Source organism: Parambassis ranga, chromosome 1 (genome assembly GCF_900634625.1).
Source record: "Parambassis ranga chromosome 1, fParRan2.1, whole genome shotgun sequence".
Lineage (NCBI taxonomy): Eukaryota > Metazoa > Chordata > Actinopteri > Ambassidae > Parambassis > Parambassis ranga.
Window position 1 is genome coordinate 10,511,955 of NC_041022.1, and position 24,549 is coordinate 10,536,503.

The 24,549-nt window shown below is 40.9% G+C and overlaps 1 protein-coding gene across 1 annotated transcript; it reads right to left on the minus strand.

Annotated features, from left to right (window-relative positions):
• Positions 1-3,940: 3,940 nt before the first annotated feature.
• Positions 3,941-18,241, minus strand: ugt8 (UDP glycosyltransferase 8). Its single transcript, XM_028414444.1, has 6 exons — positions 18,007-18,241; positions 12,062-12,894; positions 8,893-9,035; positions 5,981-6,057; positions 5,193-5,412; positions 3,941-5,059 (listed from the first exon to the last, which is right to left on the minus strand). Exons 2-6 carry the CDS (start codon positions 12,890-12,892, stop codon positions 4,681-4,683), a joined length of 1,650 nt encoding a protein of 549 aa, XP_028270245.1. The 5' UTR covers positions 12,893-12,894; positions 18,007-18,241; the 3' UTR covers positions 3,941-4,680.
• Between the last annotated feature and the right edge of the window lie 6,308 nt (positions 18,242-24,549).

The following is a 24,549-nucleotide window of genomic DNA, read 5'->3' on the forward strand; positions in this document are numbered from 1 at the left end:
TTCAAGCTTCATCTTGTCTTTGAGGTTGCTGTAGGGACTCTGCTTCCCCACATGGATCATTTAACTTTCATTTGAAATCTCTCTCTCTCACACACACACACACACACACACACTGAGGCGACACTTGAAGGCCTCTGATGTTGAAGGCTTCTCCTCACCCACTGATGGTCACATCTGTCATGCACAGTTTGGGTCCTGAGATTTTTCATAGGGGGAGATTTAATAAGAGTTGCAGCTGTAGATGTACTGGACTAGAATGACAATAGCATCATGACTTAACACATGGATACATGCACACACACACACACACATACACACACATAAGTTTGGAAGCTATTGCAAGATGTTTGCGTCAGAAGTTGAAACTTTAGTCAACAGGTCCAACAGCTGTTGGTCAAATAAAATAAGACTGACAGACAGGAAGATAAAAAAAGAGACAGAAGCATAAGATAAGTGGTTAGTAATAGAATACTAGCACCCTCTACTGGACTGAAGGGTAAGCTGCAGTCTCCTGGTAGTTAAACTCACCAGTTTCTAATCAAGCAGCAGGGGTCATTGGATGTATTGATCCCAACATTTGTTGACATGAACAAGAAGAAAAAAGACAGAGGAGAAGTGTTTAGCTGAGCCTTTCACATGTCCTTTGATTAAGATGAAGAGCCCCCTATTTAGATGCATGATGACTATGACCTGGATGAATGAGAGCATCCACAGATATATGATGCTTATACTCATGCAAATGTAGCAAGTACGTACAGTATGGTAAATGATAAACAGGTAAAAAAAATGTTTTTTAACACCTAAAGTTTAATGTATAGATATAATGTAAAGTATGTATATATGTTTTAATTGAGGTCTAGTACAAAAATACATAAAGATCAATTACACATTGATCTCTATTAGGGGAACAGGTCTTTTTCTCTTTTACTATTAGACATCTTGTCAGAGCTAAACTGACTTCTGGGTTGATTTAGTGATTGCAACGTCTCTCAATGTCTCCTGTCAAACCCTTTACAAAGAATTGTCCTGTGATCCATAGGTAGAGCTTATAATATGCCGTGACAGAGATGAATAAACACTGAGGGGAAAGCCATCACTCATCACTCAAGTCAACAACATCCAAAGTGGCAAAAACAATTAGGGCCACACACAGTCAAACAAGCAATGCAGCAGACACACACACTCACATGAAGTCTGTGGATGTAGGAGATTAGAACACACCTTGTTGTCAAATTATTGGCACATCCATCACTTAGATCCTGTGTAAAGAGGGAGGACTCTGTATAGTCAACACACTCAGTCCACTCAAAGTGTCTAATTGCTCCTGACTGTTGTCCTTTGAGGTGATGAGGAGCAGCAACTAGATAATGGGCACTTATAAGGTCTGAGGAGGGAGGTGTGGCTAAGAATGAATGAATGGAGGATGTCTTGAATGATGGGTTTTCTGTGATATTGGATTCCTCATCAGCTTATGTCAGTCCTCCATTTCCTCCAGCCTTCCTGTCTCAGTTAACAGAACAGTGCTCGATTTGGCCACCAGCGGCAACAAAAGAAAACAACTTCAAGAACGTAAATTAAACATAGCTGCAGATGCTTTTGACTGTGAGAGAGAGTGTGTGTGTGTGTGTGTGTGTATGACGTCTGCAGGCCCCTCCAGGCAGAGTGAATAATTAACAGGGCCAGTGAGCGAGGCAGGGTACCAGGCGGGGTGTTTTGTTACCCCGGCCTCACTCAGCACGAGCATACAGCATTGGATAACCCTATCTACCCACTTATGTGTGTCTGTGTGTGCGTGTGTGTGTGTGTGGCTACTTTAGATGATTCCACCATTTGATACCTACAAAAGCCTCTTGCTGCTTGGTAACAATTCCCGACAGAAAACCTATACATCCCCTATCAGACTGAGACTGGCAGCATCACCTGCTGTAATCAACATCAGCCTCAGGTCTCTGAGGAACCTGGACTGCATGGTGCCACTGTCAACAAGGAGATCTAGATTTAAAAAAAAAAATATGAAAAACTAGATAGTGTGCCTACCTTTGGCCGAAAAAAAGAAAATCAATCGTCTCTGCAAACAAAATATGCATTTTTTATTCAGCATTAGTATTTTGTTTACATTCTATTTACAGCAGACACACATGACAGGAAAAAAGTGAGGACTTTGTCATTTTTAAAATTAAAGCAAAATAAAACTAAAAAAATAACAAGGGACTGTTAATATTCAATATTGAAAGCAAAAGACAAGAAAACCAAGCCAGCAGAGCACACCCGGAAGTTTAAGACAAAGAGGTGGACAGGAGGGAAAAACAACACAAGTGCACCATTGAAGACGGAACAAAGGAAGCACAGACACGTGTCAGACTGCAGGATATGTACAGGATTAAAGGGCAGGTATTTACCAAATGGGCTATAACATTAACATTGAAAAAAATAACAAACAAAAAAAAAACAACTTCACAAACATATTTTTCTCTCCTGACCCTGTTCATAGCTTTTGTAGCACCTGCATACACAACTGCCAGACCCAACAGCTGATGTTGTTATTGATGATAATGATTCAAGTATAATAGTTTTCAGCGGGGCTGTGCAGGGCGGAGCAGGTGTAGCTGCAGCTCACAGAGAAAGACAGATCACGAAATTATTATATGAAGGATTTGAAGTTGGATGGATGTCAAAGCTCTTAAATTTGACGTTTGCAGTTACACTGCAGTTTTTTTAAAAGTGGTAAACAATCTTCTGCAAGAATGCAAAAAAAAATAAAATCTTTTGCGAATTTGTAAAAGTTTAAAAAGTATGTCTGGTCTGTGCTGCAAATGCAGTGACAGTAAAATACAGTATGTGTGGCATCACCCAACTGGAGGTCTCATTTTCCACGAGCAACTGCCCTTTGTGAAATATCCATTAGCAAGATACTGAATCCCCACAAACTCCACAGATACTCTTCCAGCTCGCCTTGTTCTTTGATCGCACCGACAGGTGGGGGTTAAGAAAAGAGATTTTCACTGTGGGGATTAGTGTCACTTTGACACATTACTATTCATTGTAAAAGTAGTGGGGATCACTTTTTTGTTGCTGGAACTATGGCATTCAATCCATCTTCTTACAATCCTCCCCAATCCGCCTTTAAATTAACAGACATGGCAGCCAAGAAACAAAACAGTAAAAAAGGAGGCAACTTTATCCTCATTGATGGAAAAAGTTACAAATTTGTCTATTTTTGGGGCGTATGCATAAAAACTTGTCTGTTATTGTTTTTACATGACTCTCAGTGGGCTTAAACATATCTTATTTGTTTTGTTGCACCCATACTACTACAATTATAATAATCTAAAATTCCCACACAACAACAAACACACACACACTGTGTTCAAGCATACTGCATACACATATATCTGCATTATAAAAGGCCACAAACATGAATGTGAATAAAATCACACTCAGAATTAATATGATTACATAAAGTCTGCCTAGTGTGCACAGGAACCACCAACAGCAAACAGACTTACAGAATGAATGGATGTTTTCTACCTGAATAGTATCATTTAAAACTAGCATTAGGAAGAGTTAGTATATTAACAAATAAAGCACAGATGAGTAATGTACAAAGTCAAGAGTAGCACTGAAAATGGCAATCAAGTATTGGAGTAATAAACAGAGAGGGAGATGCAACTATTAAGATGAATTAATAACGCTCTGACTCATCCTCGATCAGCTGACTGGATGAGCACAGTTGCTGCTGTGTGTCCTCAGTGGTTATCTTTTTATTAGCAGGGTCACCTTTTCACACGGAGAAGCCAAATTAGAGTTATTCTGTACCGAAACAAAAGTCAGTTGAAAAGCAATGGGAACGCTGCACAGCAAGGTGCAGTAATAAGTTGGCACTGCCATGTGAAAAGGGAAAACGGGTGTGTTTTCACACTGATCAGACTGAGGACCACAGTGTATACTACAGATAATGCCCGGGTCTTGTTTTGTTTTTTTTTTTTTTTTTTTTCATCTATATGAAGAACACAGATGTGAGCTTAGAGTAGGGAGTGTACGTCTGCCATCACGCTGTCCACGCCTCTGATATATGAAATAAATTACAAATCAGACAAAGAGTCAAAAAGGTCCATCCTTTAAATGCATTTTGTACAGTAATAAATAGATTATTTATCTATTTACAGCTTACCAGACAAATGGAGTTTGCAGTTAAAAACACTACATCCTAAATATTTCAAAAGCTATCTTGTTTGTGAGGATGAGGGGTTGGCGCTCAGGGTTTTCCCTCTTCATCATCCTTCCACTGATGAGGAAGGTGGGAAGACAGCAGAGAGATCACACAGGAGAGAAGATGCACGTCTACAAACTATGTCCTCCAGTCTTTCCTGTGTTCCATCCTCAGACTTTCCAATTGAATGTTTGTGTTGCTGTAGCTGCTGCTGTTAGAGAGTTTTTGTTAAATTTGCTTCATTGCCACACATTCACATTCACCCTCACACACACGCACACACACACACACAGACTTTGAGCACCCAATGCCTTGCTCTGTCCCTTCTACAGCCTCTTGCTTGCCTCTGAGTAGCAGTTGCCTCTTGACGCAGACCTAAGAACGGCTTTCTTTCCGAGCATTCATGAAACAACTGAGCCAGACCTAGAGCTGAGTCCGTAGGGCAACTTCCTCCTTTGCCATTCCTAACATTAATTCATCTTCTTCTCATTTTTCAAGGAGCCATTGCGTTTGTGCTTCCCGTTTGCCATGCTCTCGCTATGGCAATGTCCGTTGGCCGTGCTACCATCATCCCTGATGTCGCCTGCTCTCTTATGGTCCACGACCTTTCCCTTCAGCAGTCGTACCAACCACCGCAGTGCAAAGACTGTTAGAACCGCAGCGGCTCCTACAGTAAAAACAACATCCAGTAGAAAGTACTGGTACAGGGACACCTCGTATACAGCCGAGCGCAGGTGGTTGGCACCGTTGTGACGGAGGATATAGCTAACCCAGTAGACGGCCCTGGTGACAGGGTGGCCTGGTTGATCTTTGTGAATGTTGGAGAGTAGGCGTGCTTGTTGGCGGTACCTGTGCAGAAGAAGACAGACCTTATTATGATTTTCTGAGGGAAGTGGGACAAAAATATATGAATATGGTATGAGCAGCAATGCCATAAACGATCACCAGATGTCACTGACGAACACAATGCAAACAGTCTAACCTGCTGTCCTTGATGACACTTGTCAGGGCCATGAAGAGGTCTTCCTCTGTCATGTATTTCCAGTGCAGCATGATGCCCATTCCTTTGGCTGCCACACGAGTCATGGTGTCATAGTGGTCTCCAAACAGAGGCACGCCTACCACCGGGATCCCATGATACATGGCCTCGTAGATGCTGTTCAAGCCTCCGTGGCTCAGGAAGGCTCTTGTGTTAGCGTGCCCTAAATGACAGCAGGTATAAATTAGTTCATGTTAGGAGGTCTGTTAAGGTATGACAGGGCAGGCTTTTTGTTGTGTAGGTCTGTTTAAAAGAGAGATCCTACCTCATTTCCTCACAGGAATTTAATTGCAAACACTTTATGTTGTTTATACCAATTCTAAGAATTAAAAAGGTGCAGTTCACCTAAAACACAGGAAAACCTTGTAAACTATCTTATTTAAATGCCTTTCCTTAACCTCAAGTCACACTGGAAGCCTAACCAGCACTGACACAATGTGAGCTGTCAATAGCGGCGTTGCTACATATTGCTCATTCCTGACAGGCACTTATGTTATTCGCAATTTACCCACTACTGTGGTTAATGAGTAGGTGTAGGAGGAACCCATGACACAATTAAAGCTAGCCACATCATCTTCAAGTAGGAAAATGTTGCGTAAAAAAAAAAGAGCAGAGGATCAGTTTTGTGTCAAAACATGCTATGAACCGGGAGTGCACAGAATTCAGATTCCTGAAATGGTGTTTTCAGAGGATTAGAAGGAGAACAGCAGCTGATGTCATCAGGCACTCACCTAACAAGTCGTTCTGTGGCATCCAATCAACAAGCTTGGTGTTGTTGCCAAGGTTACTGGGTGGAACTCCAGAGAATCTAAAGGGAAAAGAGGAAAGAGAGGTCAAAGGGTTGTCCCACATCATTTTATATTGATTTGTCAATATTAATGCTGAATTCTCTACATAAATAATTTAAATATAGCTAACAATCATTCATTGTCCAAACTTTGAGTTACCATAATACATTGACTGCTCATTCTACAGTGAGTGGAATCCATGAACCAGATATGATAAAATCAGCTGTGTACATACTGCATTGTACATACAACTGATAAAGAGCAGTGGCTGAGCTTATGTAACTTTAAAGAAATGCTTTACATTTTCGGTAATGCACATGATTCACTTTTTGTTTTACAAGTTCAGTTAGACAGGCTACACTCCCTATGTCTGCACTGTAACTTGAAACCACAGTCAGCAGCTTATTAGCATAGCTTAGTACACAGAGGGGAAGCATGGAGTAACAGAATCCACCTACAAGCACCTTCCTAAGCTCATCAATTAAAAAAACTATTTCTAATTTATTTAATTTGTGACCAAGCTGACCCTAATGGTCTCCAAAACGAGTTACTTCTGTAGATTTCACACTTCGACAAATTATTTCTGTAATAAGATCTCTAAGTGAAGCCAAGTGTTGTCGGCTGCAGAGTTAAGTGCAGTAAACAAATGACTTTTAGTCATTTACAATACCTTTAACTTGTAAATTGTTGAAATCTAACCTTTGTGAGATTTGCATCTATGACAATTGTGGTTCCACTTTCGCTTTAAATTAAATGCTCAAAGGCCACAGACAGTCATTTAAGCCTGCAAAAAAGGGAAACTGACAGGCTACAAGCAGAGAGAACATTCAGGCTTCAACTAAGTGATTCACACTGCTTTTGTACAGTATAATATGTACAGTGTTTGTAGTGTGAGGAAGCATTCCACACCCAGGGTATGTGCGTGCTGAACCCATCCGTCCATCTCTGTCTGTTTCCCTGTCTAAGCCTGAAGCCTTTCATCTCAACAAAGCACCAATTCACTGTCCTGCCAATCAAAGCCTACATTCATGGAGCCAATTATCAATGACACGATTCATTTGGCTCGGTCCCTATCCTGCTCATCAGCCCCCCCCACCCCTTCCTTTCTGATCCTCTTCATTTTAGAAGGGCCACTGAAAGCCGCATTACCATACAGTGCCATACATAATGTCTGAAAAGTAGCTCCACTTCACCTGCAGACTAATACCTCAACAGGCACCATATTATTACTCACACTGGCTGGGTTTTTTTTTTGTCTAGCTGACACACGTGACATTGCAACCTGCAACCACAAGCTCATTGTCTTAGACAAAGACTCTGCCCAGTTACTCCCTTTTTACCTCTCAAACAAGTTCAACTTTGTTCAGCCAAAGCACAGTGAAGATCCACTTTTTATATTTGGAAAACTAGAGGTCAACGTGTTGTCATGTGAATAATAATAATAAGTAAGCCTTTCAGCTGGCATGTGGTCTTTGCAATTAAAGACACGATATTCCACCTTTAGCTTTGATATTTCTATCTCTCTAAAACTCTCTATAAACCAGTGTTATATTTACAAGATAAATAAAAGTGCAATGTTGGATCCACTCGGGAAAAGGTCAGAGAAGAGGAAGTACAATGTGTTACTATCATTGTTACAACTATCTGAACTATACAGACATGTCATATGCATTTGAAAGAATTGAACTCAATGCTGAAAACTACATTTAAACTACATTTAAAATGCAAGACTAAGGTGTCAAACTACTACTAGTACTAGTACTAGTAGCGGATCCAAAACTGAATACAAACAACCATTTTAAACCTGTTATTATTCGGCTGCAGACACAGTGAAAGTGTACCTGATGTTTTTGTCAGTTGTGATGTCATTGTGAACTGCTCGGTGTATTTGTACAAGTGATGACCTTATTATATGTCTGTCACCAACTGTTTGTAGGCACACACGTTCAAACATTAACCTAGTGGCATTCTTATATAAAAATCCAGTTAGTGTGGACAACGTGTGTGTGTGTCTATGTGTGTGTGTCTGTGTGTGTCTGTGTGTTAAAGCTAAAGATTTGATTTCGATAGTTGCAAAACAAAGTGACTTATACACTAATGTTGATGGAAGATTTGATGATGTAGTTTCTCTCATTCTCTCATTGATCAAGTGATTGGAATTACACAAAAACTACGTGGTCAATGAATCACTAGACTCTTCAATATACACAGATTAGATTAAGGTTTAACAGACTCATGGACAGATTGTTAAAGCATTGTTAAACCAGGCCTCACACTGTAAAGAGATTAGAGTCCAATCACTCACTTTATCTCTCATGGTGAAAGATAAGTTTTAAGTGTATCTGAAACATGTGAATTCATCCTAAACACATTTACAAACTTTGTTACAGACTGCTGCACAGTGGACCACTGTTACTGTCACTGTACAGTGATGACTGTCAACACATTGGTCTGCAAAGTTGTGCATTTTAACAAACTGTGTTTAACTAAGCAGACATACAGGAGAAATAATTTATATTTTGCAGCTTTCCCAGGTATCCGTATGCAAAGGTATCCCCCTTTATCAAAATCTAAAGTCATCACCCTTAATTTCCCCTTTGTGGAATTTGACCAACTAAATGACCTCAGAAAATACCACAAGGTGGAGATGGACTTCGACTTCAACAAGGCCGCCGCCTGATTCAGAGAAACAAAGCTTCGTGTTTACCTTTCGACGTGCCAAAGCAGTATATGTAAGGATCATTATAAATATCCTCCAGTTTTATACATTTTATTCTAAGTACTGTAACATTTAGAGCCTTTACAAAGTCCAGTTGAGATCTGTTACAGCGTCCAGCTGTAAACGAGCATCTTACCTCCAGATGACACGCTGGGGCAGCCTGGCGAGGGCTCCTGCCAGTTTGTGAGCAATGTCATGGGAAAGGTACTTGACTCCAGCTCCAAATGACACAACCACGAAGCCATGCTCCGCTGTGTCGTTCACCCATGCCTCGAAATCCTATGGGAATATGAGGGAAAAGTTCAACTCAAGTTCAGTGTTATTATCATAACATTATATTCAAATTAATCCATCTGCCCTGCTTCTGACTCCACACAGACTATATTTAAGAATAACAGCATCACAGATCAATACAAACCTCGTGAATAATACATAAATCACCTTAAATTATGCTGTTCCCCTATAAATAACGTCAGTCTGTGTACCGGTGAAACAAACTTTGTTTGCATGTGCCTCAGTTGAGTTCCATTTTTTTTTTTATTTCTTCTTTTCTTATCTTCTTCTTGTCTAATGATCCACAATGTGCATAAAACTAAATTAAACACCTTAGCTAGATTAATTTTTAATGCACTAAAAATAAACAGCTGACAAAGTAAAAAAGACCCTTTTCATAAACTTTGTTCAACTCTCTTTGTTTGCTGCATTTATTTCAACCTCAAGTTCTTGCTGGATTACTTTGCAAATGGGCATACAGTAGGTTAAGGAAAGTTTAAATCACATGAGGATAATAACACAGAGAAACTGGCAAGATTTTTAAACCATAAATCAATAATATTCAACTGAACATGTGCAAATCTCTATCTCTCATATCCCTGCTGTGTATAAACTGAAGAATGTGCCCAAACTCAAATCTGTGATTGTGAAGGACTTCCCTCTTCTTATAGCTGAGCTGACCATGCTACCCTACACTATGTCTGCTGTATGTATTAGTGTATATTCTTTATTCTAAACCTGCTTGTGTCTGTGTGTGCCAAGCAGCAACTTCTGTGGCTGAGAGACAAAGCCGGTGCTGCCAATAACAGATCCTCCAATGGCTACATAAAGCTGGTGAGTAAATCTCCACAGATCTCCATGTTAAATTGTCCAACTTTACAACAGAAACGCCTACAATCTGGTACAGAAATGTTTACATCTCTATAGAAAGTGTTCTCTCTATAAGAAGTTACATTTAACTCATCAGTTTATGATTACATACTATATTACTATATTACTACTATAGTGATTTTCAGTTAGGCACAGTTCAGTTTACTAAATCATCACAGGAAACACTTCAACCAGTATATTTGGCCAGATTTTACCTGAACTATTTTTACTAAAAACAATCCACAGTCCTACTAATCCCAGCGGTGGAAGAACCTTGAGGTTAACATTTAAACTTGAGTATATTTATCCAGAAGGATGCACAATAAATTTCCTGTGAGGTATTCATAGTTGCTTAAAGAGACCTCTATATTATATATGGTCAAGTCTAAAATTCAACAGCTCTGGATCAAACTATTTGGATGCCTAAGAACCAAATACAAATAGGATCGTGACAATGTGCACACCTTTTATGATATCATATCCTTAACTGGGTTACAGCTCTCATTGGAAAGCTGAGGCACTACACTCACATGTTCAACTGATAGTCCTAGATAAATGTAACACCCATCCCCAATGTTATTAATAATGTGTCAATAAAAAGAAAATTTAAACTGAATTGGAGATTTGTCATACTGACAGCTACCCATAAGTATTAAAACATGCAGATGCACCCTCTTTCTCCAGGGCTTTGTTCTTGGAAGTAAGAGACAGGTTCTAGGACTTACTCTACGGAGCAAACCTACTTCTTGGAAATCACCACAGCACGAGACTGTTGGGTGGTAACACAACCTGCTAGTACCTGATCATAAAAGCTCCTGACTTGGCAAGAAAGTCATAACAAACAAAGGGGATCAGCAGGTTGTGTCTGAGTGTGTTGCATTTGAGACTACTTTAAGAGAGACTGGACTGACCACCAGTGGTTGAGAACTGCAGCCACGTTAGACTGACAGGTCAAGCAGAGGGAGGGAGGCTAACAGTCCAGCTGCAGCAGCTAAGGCTGGCCCTGGCACGGAGCAACCTCAGGGGCACACTAGGCTCTGTGTGTCCCAGCAGCACAGCCTTACTGTCCCTACAACGCAGCCTTAGTGACCCCGTAAAAGAGTCTCAGTGTCCCCAGCGTTCTGCCCAGAACAATGACAGCGTTCTCCCTCCACTTCCATTATACCTCCCTCCACACAACCTGGCACAATGCTCCCTATTGGCTGGACTGGCATTCCAAAAACCCTCCGCAGCAGATACCGACGGCCCGCGCTCTCAGCGTCTGAGCGCAGAGCTAACCCCCCATCACTGCCCGCCTCTGCTCTCTCTCCCTCTCTCGCTCAAAACCCCTTAGTTCCATTCAACCAAAAACCCATCCTCACCCCTTGTCTATGAAGGCGCGCTTTGTGGCAGGATGTGATAATAAGATAAAAAAAGACAATGAGCGCCAAGCAATGGTAGATACACAACTGTGTATACGGCAGGGAGGAAATAATATAAAGAGATGAGAAAGCATGGACACAAGCTACTGAACACTCAGATTTTTAATAATCTGCTAAAATGTGCTGCTCCTAAATTAGAGGTTTCCAAGCTTTTATTTATCTAATGGTAAACTGAGTTAGTTTAGTTCAAAACAAAGCATTTGATCATATATTCTGACAGTTAATAAATTACTGTTGCTGCATAATTAAATAGCACTGGGAAAGAGAGAAAATGGGCAAAAAATGAACAGAAGTACCCCCAAGCCAGTGAAGTGCCTCTCCTTCCTGTCCTGGCCATGAAACCTTACATTTGCATAATGGAATAGTCAAAGTCTGCCACCATGAATTAGCCATTGTTAGTCTCAGGGTGCTTATTTGATTTTTTAGCACTCCTAGCACTGCATGAAGTAGATGATAACATCTCGGACACACTGACTTTTATGGCAGGGTTGAACAATGTAATAGGTGGCTTGGCAATGGCTTGAGGTGTCACACGTGAAATTTGGTAAGCATTAGAGATTTTACCATGTGGTTTACAGTGCCATATTTAGTTTGAGTGTGGCCTGACTCATAGCTTCAATGACCATTGATACAGTACCTGTCCTCTGCTGGAACCAATGACATGAACTGTACGTGACAACACAAAACCATGTGCCTGCTTCATTATGTGCTTGTCAGCTGTGTGTGTGTTTTGACACTGACCTGTGGCAGTGGGTTGGGAGGCTTAGTGAGGATGCCTCCAATGTACACAACATGTGGAAGCGTCGGCCTGGGGAACTCCAGAGCCATGTCAGTGCAAAGCATCCACAGACGACTGCCCTGAACCAAGTCAGCCATGGCCACCTGAGGCTTTACTCCATGTTTCTTCATAATCCGGTCGTACTTAGGTAACGCAATGTAATGGACTCCAAAGCGCTGCACCAGGTAAACAGCGGTGTTTGTGATCCTTTGCATCAAGGACATACGGTCCGTCAGCAATGAGTTGAATTCGGGTACATATGATAGCGGTGCAGGGGCTCCAACCTCTGCTGGGTACCACAGGCCTGTACTGAATACAGCATATTGTACACCTAGGATATGAGCAATCACAAAGCCGCACATTTCATTAGGGTCCACTAGCAGCAGGTCAAACTTGGCCTCTTTCAGGCGGTTCATTACTTCAACACTGCCAACAACAGCATCACAGTTCTGAGAGTAGTGGTCAAGAATATCAAACAGTTCCAGAAATGTCAGGCGGCCTGAGAAGATGTTGGTGACTTTGGATTGGAGGAAATTGTCAGCCGTGGTGCTGTTAAAGATCCCTGGATATCGCTGTAAATGGTAGTGAGGAGAAGGCGGGACCTCACGGCCCTCTGATACTAGAAAATGGGTCTCATGGCCCTCCTGGTGTAGAGCTGTGGCCAGCGTCTTGAAAATGTAGAGGTGGGATTCAAACATTATGGGCGGGACCACAATCACTTTAGCTGCCCATGTTGCTTTGGGACTCCAGGTGAGGAGGCCGAGGAGAAGCAGTAGTGATGAAGGTAGTAGCATGGCTGAAATAAACAAATAGACCACGTTAGCCCTGTTTGACATCAAAAGCACAGACATATTAGATTATTGGCTATTGCCAGTACATATTACTATGAATGCTGATGTGAAGGATTGCTCTGAATTGCTGGAGAATGTGCAATCTGAACTTAATTTGCATGTGGAAAAGTAGTATACAGCTGAAGGATGATCAATATGACAGATATAATGCTTAAAAGTGTGATAAAGACCACAAAAATGGCTGCTTTGTATGCTTCCTGTGTCAGCCTGTCACCATGCTAACAGCCCTGCCTGCCTAATTAAGCCCTAATTAAGACACCTGTGTGATTCTCCTTTTACTCCTCTCAGGGCAGATCCCATGTATTTTAATGGGGGTTGCACCCTCCGGACAACTTCTCTTTTTGTCCAAACCGAAGTCTTCAGACAAAAAATAAGGACACCGTGAGAATCACAAGAAGTTGCTCTACAACACGGTATCATTTTTATGTGTATGATGTCAAAGATGTGAAAATGGCGGCGAGTTAGAAAATATGGCTGCTCTGCTTCTCTGTTTTTGGTTTTACATTATGTCTTAATGGAAGAATGACCGGCACTCTCCCCAAACAGCTGGCTGTAAAGGCAAAACGGTTTGGTGTTCAGTTTTAAGAGTGACACCATCAGAGAGCTAACGAGTGTTCCTTCGAACTGATATAAAAATGAATCCCAGTTAGATGGAAGGTGCAGGCCTGAGCGCAGGTTAGAGATATTTTTCTAGGCATCTTGTCAGCCTCTCTCCACTGGATGACATCATCCACTCTGGCTCTCAACATTCCGCACAATACACACTAATGTTAAACTCAGAGGCGACCTCAAAAACCACTCCAACTTTGAGAGCCTGGCACATGGAAATTATTTGGAATTAGAAAATTCTGAATACAAGTTTCATAGAGGAGCATCTAATGAGCGTTTTAAGACTAAACTGGAGTCTGTAGCTTGAAATTTGTAGGAGATACAATTGTCAGATGACCCTTGTTAAAGGGCTCTCTCATGGACTCCCATGTTAAAAATGACAGGAAATTGCTTAATACTTGAAAAATTATAATTTTTTGAAAAAAAAACTGACGGAATGTCCTCTGTGAGATGAACATTTTGATAGTTGAATGGCTGAAATCGGTCAATGTATGCTGAAGATACGCTGCGCCAAAAAACGTACGGAAGAAGAAGAAGCAGAAGAAGAAAGAGGGTGAAGAACAATAGTTTGATTGCCTAGCAATGGCAAACTAATTATATAATATAGTAGCAGTAGTATATTTTCTGTGTGGTTAAAAACATCTAATGCCATTTATTTCTTGTCTTCCATGTTGGTCTGCCTTCAAAACCAGAGGCATGCCGATCACCATCTACTACAGACTGACTAAAAGAGAACAGAGATTAAATCAGATTTAATTTCCACAAAACCTTAATTTAAAATACCTCAGTTATGTCATCAGTTTTAGCAGTTTCAGTACAAAAGTTTCCAGTATTTGTGTGGTTGAGGCTTGTCAGAGGCTGAAATTTTGCTAATAAACCTCTGTTATCTTTTAACGTTATTTCAGTCCACCTCCTCACTCTGTGCACAGCCATCACTGACATGGTGTGGGTAGCACCAACGTCATTCTAAACCTCCAACCGCTCTATTCACAAATACAAACACAAAGAACCATTATCGTGCTACCATGTCATAGCCTATCCCCTTATGCCTACACTCATACTCTATGCATTCTCTCTCTCTCTCTCTCGCTCTCTCCCCTTTGGATTAATGATTACCATGGGAAGCCTTTTTATGGAGATCCATCAATTGTCCAGGTTTTCTAATCTGCAATCACTAACCACACACAGGGCGTTACACCATAAGGAATGTGCTGACAAAAGTTAAGTAAGTTATACTATATGAGCCATAGCATGGCCTAAAAAACTTTAAAAAGCCAGTAAAACACTAAACAAAGTCATGGCCAAGGTAAAGGCTGACTTTAGTTCATGGAAATGTATACATAGGTAATAACATGATACTGCAGCAAGTCATTATGCTGTATATGTTATTTTGTGCGTAGCCCTGAAATCATATGATTCTGCTGTTTTGACTGCCTGTATGTGTGCATGAGAAGGTGTCTCTGCTTCTCATTCAATGCACACTGCACTGAACAGGAGTAGAAAAAAGGTGCTACTCCCCCCTGTCAACCCCACAACATATCTTACATTCCTTGTTTTCACTGGATTAGTAATATCTCTTGATTATTTTACCATATGCCTGAATCAGTATCGGATGGCAGGACCATTGTTGTTGAAGCTGATAGCATCTGAGCAGGATTGTAAAGGTGCATCAGCCACCTGCTTGTGTGCTATATGGAGTTTCTGTCTGCACTTTCAGCCCAGGCTTGGTCTGAAGTGAGGACTCAAGATGGCCACCATTTTGTTTAGCATTGTCCTTATATATATTGTTACAAACAGCTTCTCAGGCCAGACTGTTGATGGTAACTATAGAAACCAGCCACCAACTACAGAGGACTGGGATGCGTCATGACTTAGGTTACTAACAATGGAGTCTGGTTACGCCATGCATGGGGACAGGTGGGGAAATTATCTGGATTAAGTGAATTAAGGGATATGAAATGATGGGACGCTGTACAAGAAAACAGAAGGGAGATAAAAGAGGCATCAGAATTAAAACAACAACAAAAGCCCTTTACTTAAAATGAAAAAGCCTTTGTTTCAAATGTATGCACAGGGATAAAAATTTAATACCATTAAATGATTTCATGCCAATTCTGATAATTGTGACTAATTTGCTGGTTTACACCCACACTTAAAATCATTAAGGAGCTGCGCAATTTTGATTAATACCACATTTTAAAGTGTTCTTAGAAATAACTGAACTAAACAAACCAAACTGTATTTTCCCCAAATACCACATTTCACAAAGAGAGCTGAGAAAGACCATTATTATAACTTTTTTTTTTGAGTTTTTTGAACATTTTTTGAGTACCATACAATGTAAATAATTAGAAACTCCAACTACAATCATCTGAAACTAATTGGCTTGTGTTGCAGCTTTCTGTTGTGCATTACTGAAAATCAAACCAATTACAGCTTTGGCAGAAAAAAAAAACTTTCATCCATTCAGCGACACAAGATGGTAATTATACAGTGATTAACACTCTCTAATACTCTGATCTGGACTAACATTTCTGGATTTAGCACAGCAGGAGAAGCAGCCTGCTTCAGCAGTGGGGGATTCATTAGCTCAATGCACCCTGTTGAGAGGGGAGATGTTACATCCAAGAACTGATATTAAATCAAGCAAAACTCAGCCCAAAGTGTATAATTTTGGCCTCATATCCTTCAAATAGAGAGCAATAAACTAATCAGGCGTGTTTGCTGCAAAAGAAACTAACTGGGGGGCTTAAATGGAAACACTGTCTATGTCTACGTTGAGTTTTTTTTTTTTTTTTTTTTTGGGGGGGGGGGGGGGGGTTCTTTCAGACAAAATGACTGCTTTGAAGTCCAATTCTGAACAACTCACTGGAGACAGGATTTGTAACCTGCCAAAAGCTGTAAAGTGTGATGAAACCATTAAGTGCATCATGCAATTTCTTTTTTTTTTAATCATATCACAATTTAAACCCTGATAATAAAATCCAACATGCCAGCACAGAACTGGCTCTAGTGCTTACATACAGTGTCGATGTCCTAACTCAAGAAACAAAAATATCTCAGCACATGTAGGTATGTGTGGGGAACAAAGGTACATCAGGTCAACTCTGTGGAGGAGTTAATGGCAGCCATGTGCACCATACTACTCTCCACTTTAAGGTGGCTTCAGGGTACTTCACCAATAAGTTAAGTTAAGGTCAAGAGCCTTTAGATGTTGAATTTAAGTGAAAACACTATAAGAGTGACTTTCTTAAGCCAAAGCACATGAGATGCTGTTTACAATGGCAACAGGTTCTCTCTCTCTGCCTGCTCTTATCTCTTACTGCTTCATCAGAAATGGTACACTGAATACAGATAAAGCCGGCTAGTAAATATCCTTAAGAGAATACTACACGCTACACTTCTCTCCATGCATTCACCTGAGCATTACTTCACTGTTTTTGATAAAACTTACCTATTATTTTATTTATAGGTCAGAGCTGATTACAAAAAAAATGTTTACTTCCACCACACCACAAGAATTGGCACACCAGAACAGGTCAGACAGGCCCTGTCAATTGTTGTTACACAAAATAAACAAACTCAAAGGACTCAGAGACAAGGCAGTTAAATAAAACTCAAATGTCCTCCTTTAACATATTGACAGTAACTCTTCTGATGATATTTATTTTGAAATTGAGACCTAATGCCTGAGTACACTGTTTCTAAAGTGTGACTGGCCCTTTTAGACTGACTGGCTTAGTTATTCCTTAATAATAAGTGGCAGCTTTAGGAGGAGGCACACCTCATGTCACAAACAGACTGCAGCCTGTAACACCACAAAAAGGGCTGGAGGGTGAAATTAATCTCAATCAACATCCAAGTCAGACTTATAATGATATAATAATAATGCAAGTCAATGATGAACGAGTCAGTGTGGCTATTCAGGTCAAACAGGCTTGGATATGTAGGTCTTGATACACATATGGGTCAACCTAAAGCATATAGGGGGGGTTGAGCCCTCACTTTAGAACCATGAAGTGGTGAGTTTCATATATCACTTATAAACAGGTTACCTCTAACCATAAAGAAAAACCATGGTCAACGCTTGTCAAAAAACACAAACAATACAGTAATTCACAAATACATCCCGATAATTCTCTAATCGCCATGTTTCGGTAACCACGAATAGCACAGGCCGTGAACACAACACAGCAACCTGGATACACCTGCGTCACTAGAGGAGGAGGGGGAGGTTGTGGGGGGAGGGGGTTTCGACTGTCGCATCTGAGGTTTCTATTAAAACTGCACAAAAAAAGTTTCCTACTGTCAAATTTGTAAATGTTAGGACACCACACAAGCTACACGCGTCAAAGGTGAGCATTAAAACGCGCAGTTCAGCCGCTGCGTGCACGCTGCACCTGTAGCTACAGTCACTTAGTGTGCAGCCCGTGTCGGCTCTTACTTACCTTGAGCAGCTCAGGAGAAGTGTGTGAGTGTGTTTGTGTGTTCGAGGCGGTGAAAAAGGTTGTTAGTCCTGAACAAAATTTGGAAAAATGTTGGTGGGGTGAGACAGAATACAAAAAAAAGTGGTCAAAAATGCCTGTAAAGTAAAACGGGTCCCCGGGAGTCCAACACAAGCGGAGGGAGCATTAAAGTCGCAGTCCCTTTCACAGAGGTGGTGAAAGGCGGGGACTAGCGGTGTTCCAAGATAGAAAGGAAGGGAGTGGCAGAGGAGGCACACACAAAAAAAAAACACTGACAGTGGTTGAGTTAGGAACAATGAGGGTGGAAAGAATAACAGCGTCTTTCAGGTAACTCTCCATCTGTGTTGATACTGTCAATTTTAGAGGTCATAGGTTGGATTGGAGTGACAGCTGACTCAGATCCTTACGTTAGACTAAAAAACTGATCACACCGGCAACTTTTTATTAGAATTTTCTATTTATATTTAACACCATTGTATTATGCCTTTATGTGGCCCTTGCACCCTACATTTACCCTTTTCACTTCATGTGTCTCATATACACACACTTTTTCAGTCATGTGTCCACTATGTAACACTATGAATGAATGGGGCATTTTCACAACAGCTAATGTAGAAACTAGAAATCACTGATGTTGATTTTGTGTTTTTTCTTTTCACCTTGTATTAAAAACTTTAAATCAATTATAAACTTATAGGAGGGGGTTGGGTTGACTCCCCACCTGTAAACAGTGAAGAAAACATGCTGATGCTTATCAGGAAGAAAAGTGGAGATAAAGAGTTTGAGGGGTGAGTTCGTTATATTTATGCTGACTGTGGAGCTTAACAGATGCACAAAGAGGTTGATCTGATCTGTGTACATGGTAAACACCATATACAGCACATGCAAGCGCACTAAAACAGAAGATAATGCAAAGTAATTCGGGGGGGGGGGGGGGCAGGGCAGCACTGCACAGCAAGACCATGATGGTGTTAAAAACAAATGGACATTTCTTCTCAAACAGTGATCCATTTGTTTTTGCAACTGCCCTCCACACACACACACAGCTGATCTATTTTAATACATTCACATTGCCCTCCTCATCCCATTTCCTCAGCTATGCCGTTAGTCATCACAACATGCCACTCAGCTATGGGGCCTGACGGGCCCTCATGTGGATTTGGACCGTATGCGACTGCTTAGGGTGCTTCACTCTCGCTCATTGTGTGTCCGTTTCCCACTTTACCCCCGTACACTATTTCTCTCTTTCTCACTCTCTCTTTTCTACCCCCCTCAGTCTTCTGATGCTATTGTCTTTCTGCCTGAACCCCTCCCCCTGTTTCATCCCCTTTCTCTCCCCGCACCCCCACCTAACAGGTATCAGGTGTGTTACCTGAGCTTCATATCAATACTTAATCACCCTGGGACACCCAATCTACAGAACATGGTAGAACTCTCCCGTGGAGAGTTGCGGTGGTTCGGGGTGTGTGTGTGGTTCTGTGTGCGAGTGAAAAGAAAAAAGAGAGAGAGAGAGAGAGAGAGAGAGCAGGATGGCAAAGAATTTTGTGTTTTAGCAGTTGCTGCTGAGACAGCCTGAAGGAGTCAACAAAAACAAGAGTCTAAAAATGTAGTGATGATGAGGAAGCAAATGAGCAGATTAAACAAATAAATCCTTGTTTGGAATATTTATACAGCACTGGGCACAACTCCACATTATAAGTGTGTAAAAGCTGGAGGACAGATGGTGAACAAATGCTTAAAATTGGAGTGAGGACAGTGCTTTATGTCCTCTGCTGCTCCCTAGTGGATGAATAATAATACTACACTGAGATCAATCCAATCATGTGAAGCCGCTTTGTCCTGCAGTGCAGGGTCACAGGGGGCTGGAGCCTATCACATGTGGCTTCGTGTAAGCACACAGACACAGTGTGGAGTCTGAGTGCTTCTATATGTGCTGGTAATACTCTATCATTTTCCAGGTGGAGATATTTCCTCATCCCATATCACAGTGACTGGCAGCAGCAGCCACATTGGCTGCATGATAAGAGTCATGGTGAGTTCCTACATTGTATGAAAATGAACTGATCTTTATCATGGTGAGGTTGTTTATGATCCTCTAGGACGAGCAGCCCTGTGTGTCACAGGTAAAGTGATGCAGTATTTCTGCATGCTGAGTGCAGTATAATGCTAAAAGGCTATATTGTCATTTTAAACACAACGGACATCCAATCTGATTCTTATTTTGTGTTTAAAAGCAAAATAAATTGATCAAGGAAATACATAAAGATAGTAAGTACTAAAAAGAAATAGATAGTCCGTTTTCAGGGGGAAAACTTTTTGTGAGATGGAAGATGAGATTTCTCTCTTGGAGCATGAGGGCTAAATCATCTGCTCTGCTTAGAGTAGGAAGGTCATATCTCAGCTGGGAGGCCATGAGCCAGTAATCACAACTGTGTGAAGCGATGACCTGGTCAGCATGGGGAAAGGACATCAAGCATCTGGTGATGGCAGAATACTAATAAACTGAGTTTTACAGTGTGTAGCTCCTGGAGATGTGTGGGGCCAGATCGCCAAGCAGCTGTGTTGAATATCAATTGAATATCAGCCTATATGGGGCAGAAGTGGTGTTTTTAGGGTAATATATGATCTGTATGATAGAGTAAATCATGTAAAGACAAAGTACTAGAGAACAGGGGGTGGAGTTACTGACACTTTTTTCACATGATGTGAACTCTGAAGATTATTCTCCAGGGAGAATAAGAGAATAAGATTATTCTCCATACATAATGGCCCTAGTCAGAATTGTGCTAACCACTGCACCACTGTGCCTCCCTTGTTTACACATTTGTGTAAAAAATAATTATATGAAGTATTAATAATTAGACTTTTGCTGTTATACAGTTTTTTTGTATTGACTAGTTATAAAGTCCCAATATTGTAAAATATTGTCAGTGCAGTCTTTTGAGATGTTTGTAATTGCAGCTCATTTCTGTTCGGTGTAATGTGTAATAATGGCCACAAGGGGGCGAACAAACACCAAGTCTGCTACATGCTCCCATTATAGTTGAGCCACAACAGTCCAACAACTCAGTGATAAAGTCCTGTGAATAACTGTATTTTCTTCTCCTATTCTATTTCTGTTTATTCATCAAACTGTGCACACAGCAGCTCTGTAGCAGCTTCAACCTGTTTCATGTGACTCTGTCTCATCTACAGATCAACTTTGTATCTTTTAGATCCTCTGATTTGAAACTTGGGACTGTAGTTAAATGACCTGTTGTGGGGGAAGATTGATGTGATAATACATGAATGCTGACTTGAAATAGGGGCAGTGAGATGTATTTAGTTTACAAATGCATATTGGTTCTTTTGAATTATGCCATCACCCTGTAAAATAGCTAGAGGTCAAAACAGACACATATTTTCATATCACTCATCTTTCTCTCTCCCTCTGCCCATTTTCTCTCTCTCTCTCTCTCTCTCCTTTTAGCTTCTTTTTCTCCCTTATGCTGCCTCACAGGCTCTGTAATCAGGCTTCTCTGCGATGGCCATTTTGTTTCTGTCTGCCTTATCTCCTCTTTGCAGTTTCCCTCTCTGTCATTACTCTGCTATTAGCTTTTCATCCTGGGGCTAAAACACTGACCTTATACTCACAGCTATGTTCCAAATGTCTGCTTTGCAAGATAGCACTCTATCTACCCCACTCCTCTGAGCTGCCTCTGCCTCTAAAGCACACATATTTACTACATGTGTGTGCGCGCGCACACACACACACACACACAGTGCTTCCTGCAAACAAATGGCATGACTCAGTCATTGTAGAACCACTCAAACCAATATGTTTCATTTCACAAGAAAAGAGATTACATGAAATCTAATTAAAGATTTAGACACCTGGCTCTCTCTTCACTTCTGTCTTATCATGACTCATTTCCTTTCCCATTATCACTGGAAGAGAGCTTGTTATTCAATATTTTTGAGATAGAACTAATACCATTAATGCATCTTGAATTCAGTTGCACTCAGAAATAGAAAGGATAAGGCCATATTTATGTGAACATCTTTCTGGATCTATTGACATTTGTCAATATAGAATTTTTGTAATTATGAAAAAAACACTACATCCACTACAGCAGGAAGGATATCATGCTCAACTCCTTCTTCAGCTTGGAGAAGAACTTGCAGTCTGAGAGTGCCAGATCAGATCAAATCAGCTTTTCTGGATGGCACCCACCCACCCATCACCACTGTGGACTTGTTGGCTGGAGCATTGCCCCAGAAGAAAAACAATCCTCTGGTCAGCTTACCACACTGAAATAACTTCATTTTCTTGTCTGTGTGGACATTAGCTCACCTGCGTACTCGACTTTATTGGGAGACTCTGGATATTTCCATTGTCTTGATGTGTTTTGTACCTCTGATGGACCCACTTTCCTCCATGATTACAATTTCTTGGGAAATCTCTCTCATGCAGCACTATCATTGTCAATTTAACAAGAATCATGTCATGTTATGCCAACTGTTTCCTGTGATTGGCCTCCCGAGTGAGGCTGGACCTCGTCCTCTGCACCTCCAAATGAGCATGTTTATAATAATACAGGGCTCCATTGATAGTGTAAGGGTAAGCCAGTATGCTCAATACCCAGATCCAAAATCAGGTGCAGCTAAAAACAAGTTAACCGCTTATATTTTAAAATATCCTCATGCACCTCAGCCCTGCACTTTCTGGGAGGAAGTGATATACTAAAATATATCTGGCAGCGTGGCCTTCTGTGATTGAAAGAGAGCAAAATCCCTCCAGCCAAGTTCCAAAGAAAGCACAAACCTTCCCAGGAGAGTGGTACTCTTGTTCGAAAATTCACATACTTTTGGACATATATAGTGTAGTAAGTTATTATCTGCTAAAATACAGACTGGCATCACTCTGTAGCAAATGCAGTGCTATAGATACTGTGCATCTGTGTGCAGGTTTTCTTTCATCTTATCATAAAAATCACCATAATTCTCTACATATATTTTTAACTCCCTTTTTTACCTCAAATCCCCTCACCTCACCACCACTTTTTTCCTCTCATTTTCTCCCTCCCACCGTCTCAGTGAGCAGGTGCACGGTGACAGAGTCACTGAGCTATGAAATCTCTGCTCCTTGAGACACGTTCATGGCTCTTACATCCGAACACGCACACCCAGCCTCACTCAATCACACCTTGTGTCTGTCCTAATTTTTTTCCCTCATTTCTTCTTTCAACAGACCTACCAAGTATGAATCAAAAATCAAACTGCAGTGGGATGAAAAGTGTTTTGCAGAGTTTTGTTAAGCAACAACAGAAATCTTTGTGTGTTTGCTTGCTAGTGTGTGTGTGTGTGTGTGTGTGTGTGTGTGTGTGTGAGCACTTTGTGTGTCTCTCCTGCATATGTCTCTGACCACATCTACATCTTTAATGTCTGAGACTGAATAATATATGAACCCCTGGGCTCCAAGACACACACACATCCTTTACTGCTTCCATTCGCACAAATGTCATAAAGCCCAAGCTAACAGTAAGCCATAAAATATCAAATATTTTGACTTCAAGAAGATAAGAGCTGATTTGTGTTAACCAAAGCACAGTTCAAAGGAGATCCATGCCTTCTGCTCTTTTAACCACAATGGCTTTTCTACTGCCGGTTTCCTGTTGACGTGCTGCAAACTTCCTGTTGGTGCGAACGCAGCCTTCACACCAAACGTATTTTTATGTGCAGGTACCTGTGGTTGACCATGACACAATCTTGTGTGTCTCTGTGATGCAGTCATGCATGCTTCATCGTTCTAATTTGACTTTCAGATGTCTGCACATTTTTTTTCCACATGCCCCCATTCTCTCTCTCTCTCACACACACACACACAGGCCTCTTATGAAGATGAAGATGTGAAGCTGAGGTCAAGGTTGGTTTCTACAGCAACTGTGCATAATAATAATGTCTTGACCCACCTGACCAACAGGCCTCTCTCCTCTCCTTTTTTTTTGACAAAGGCGGAACATGAATAAATTAAGTGGAGAAACACAACAAATGTGGATGCTTCCATACAGGGTACAAGGGGTCACTGAATAGTTTATGGAGGAGGATTTAAAGACTGTACACAGCCTTTGTACTGTGTTGGCAATATATATATGTATATATAATGGCAATATTATCCAATGTGTTACACTGAGCTCTTCACTTCAAACACATAATGAGGGAATAACCTTTCATTCTTCCATTGTAGTTTAAAAGGCTGCTACTCAGCCTAACACCCCTCCAAGACAATTTCTCTTTTTAATTTATCACACATCTTGATCTGACAAACCACAATTTGGTCTCTGTGGCGTCTCTTTACAAAAACCAAAACTACAAATTGCTCCTCATCAATCAAAACACTACAGCTACTACTACAGGAGGAATGTTTTTGGTGTTCTTCAGAAACCTAAGAGACAGGGTGGTTCCACCCACTTTGCACAAATCATACAGAGTGAGTCAGAAAACCATGTTATCGTGTAGCATCAGTTTTACCTACAGTCCTCGACT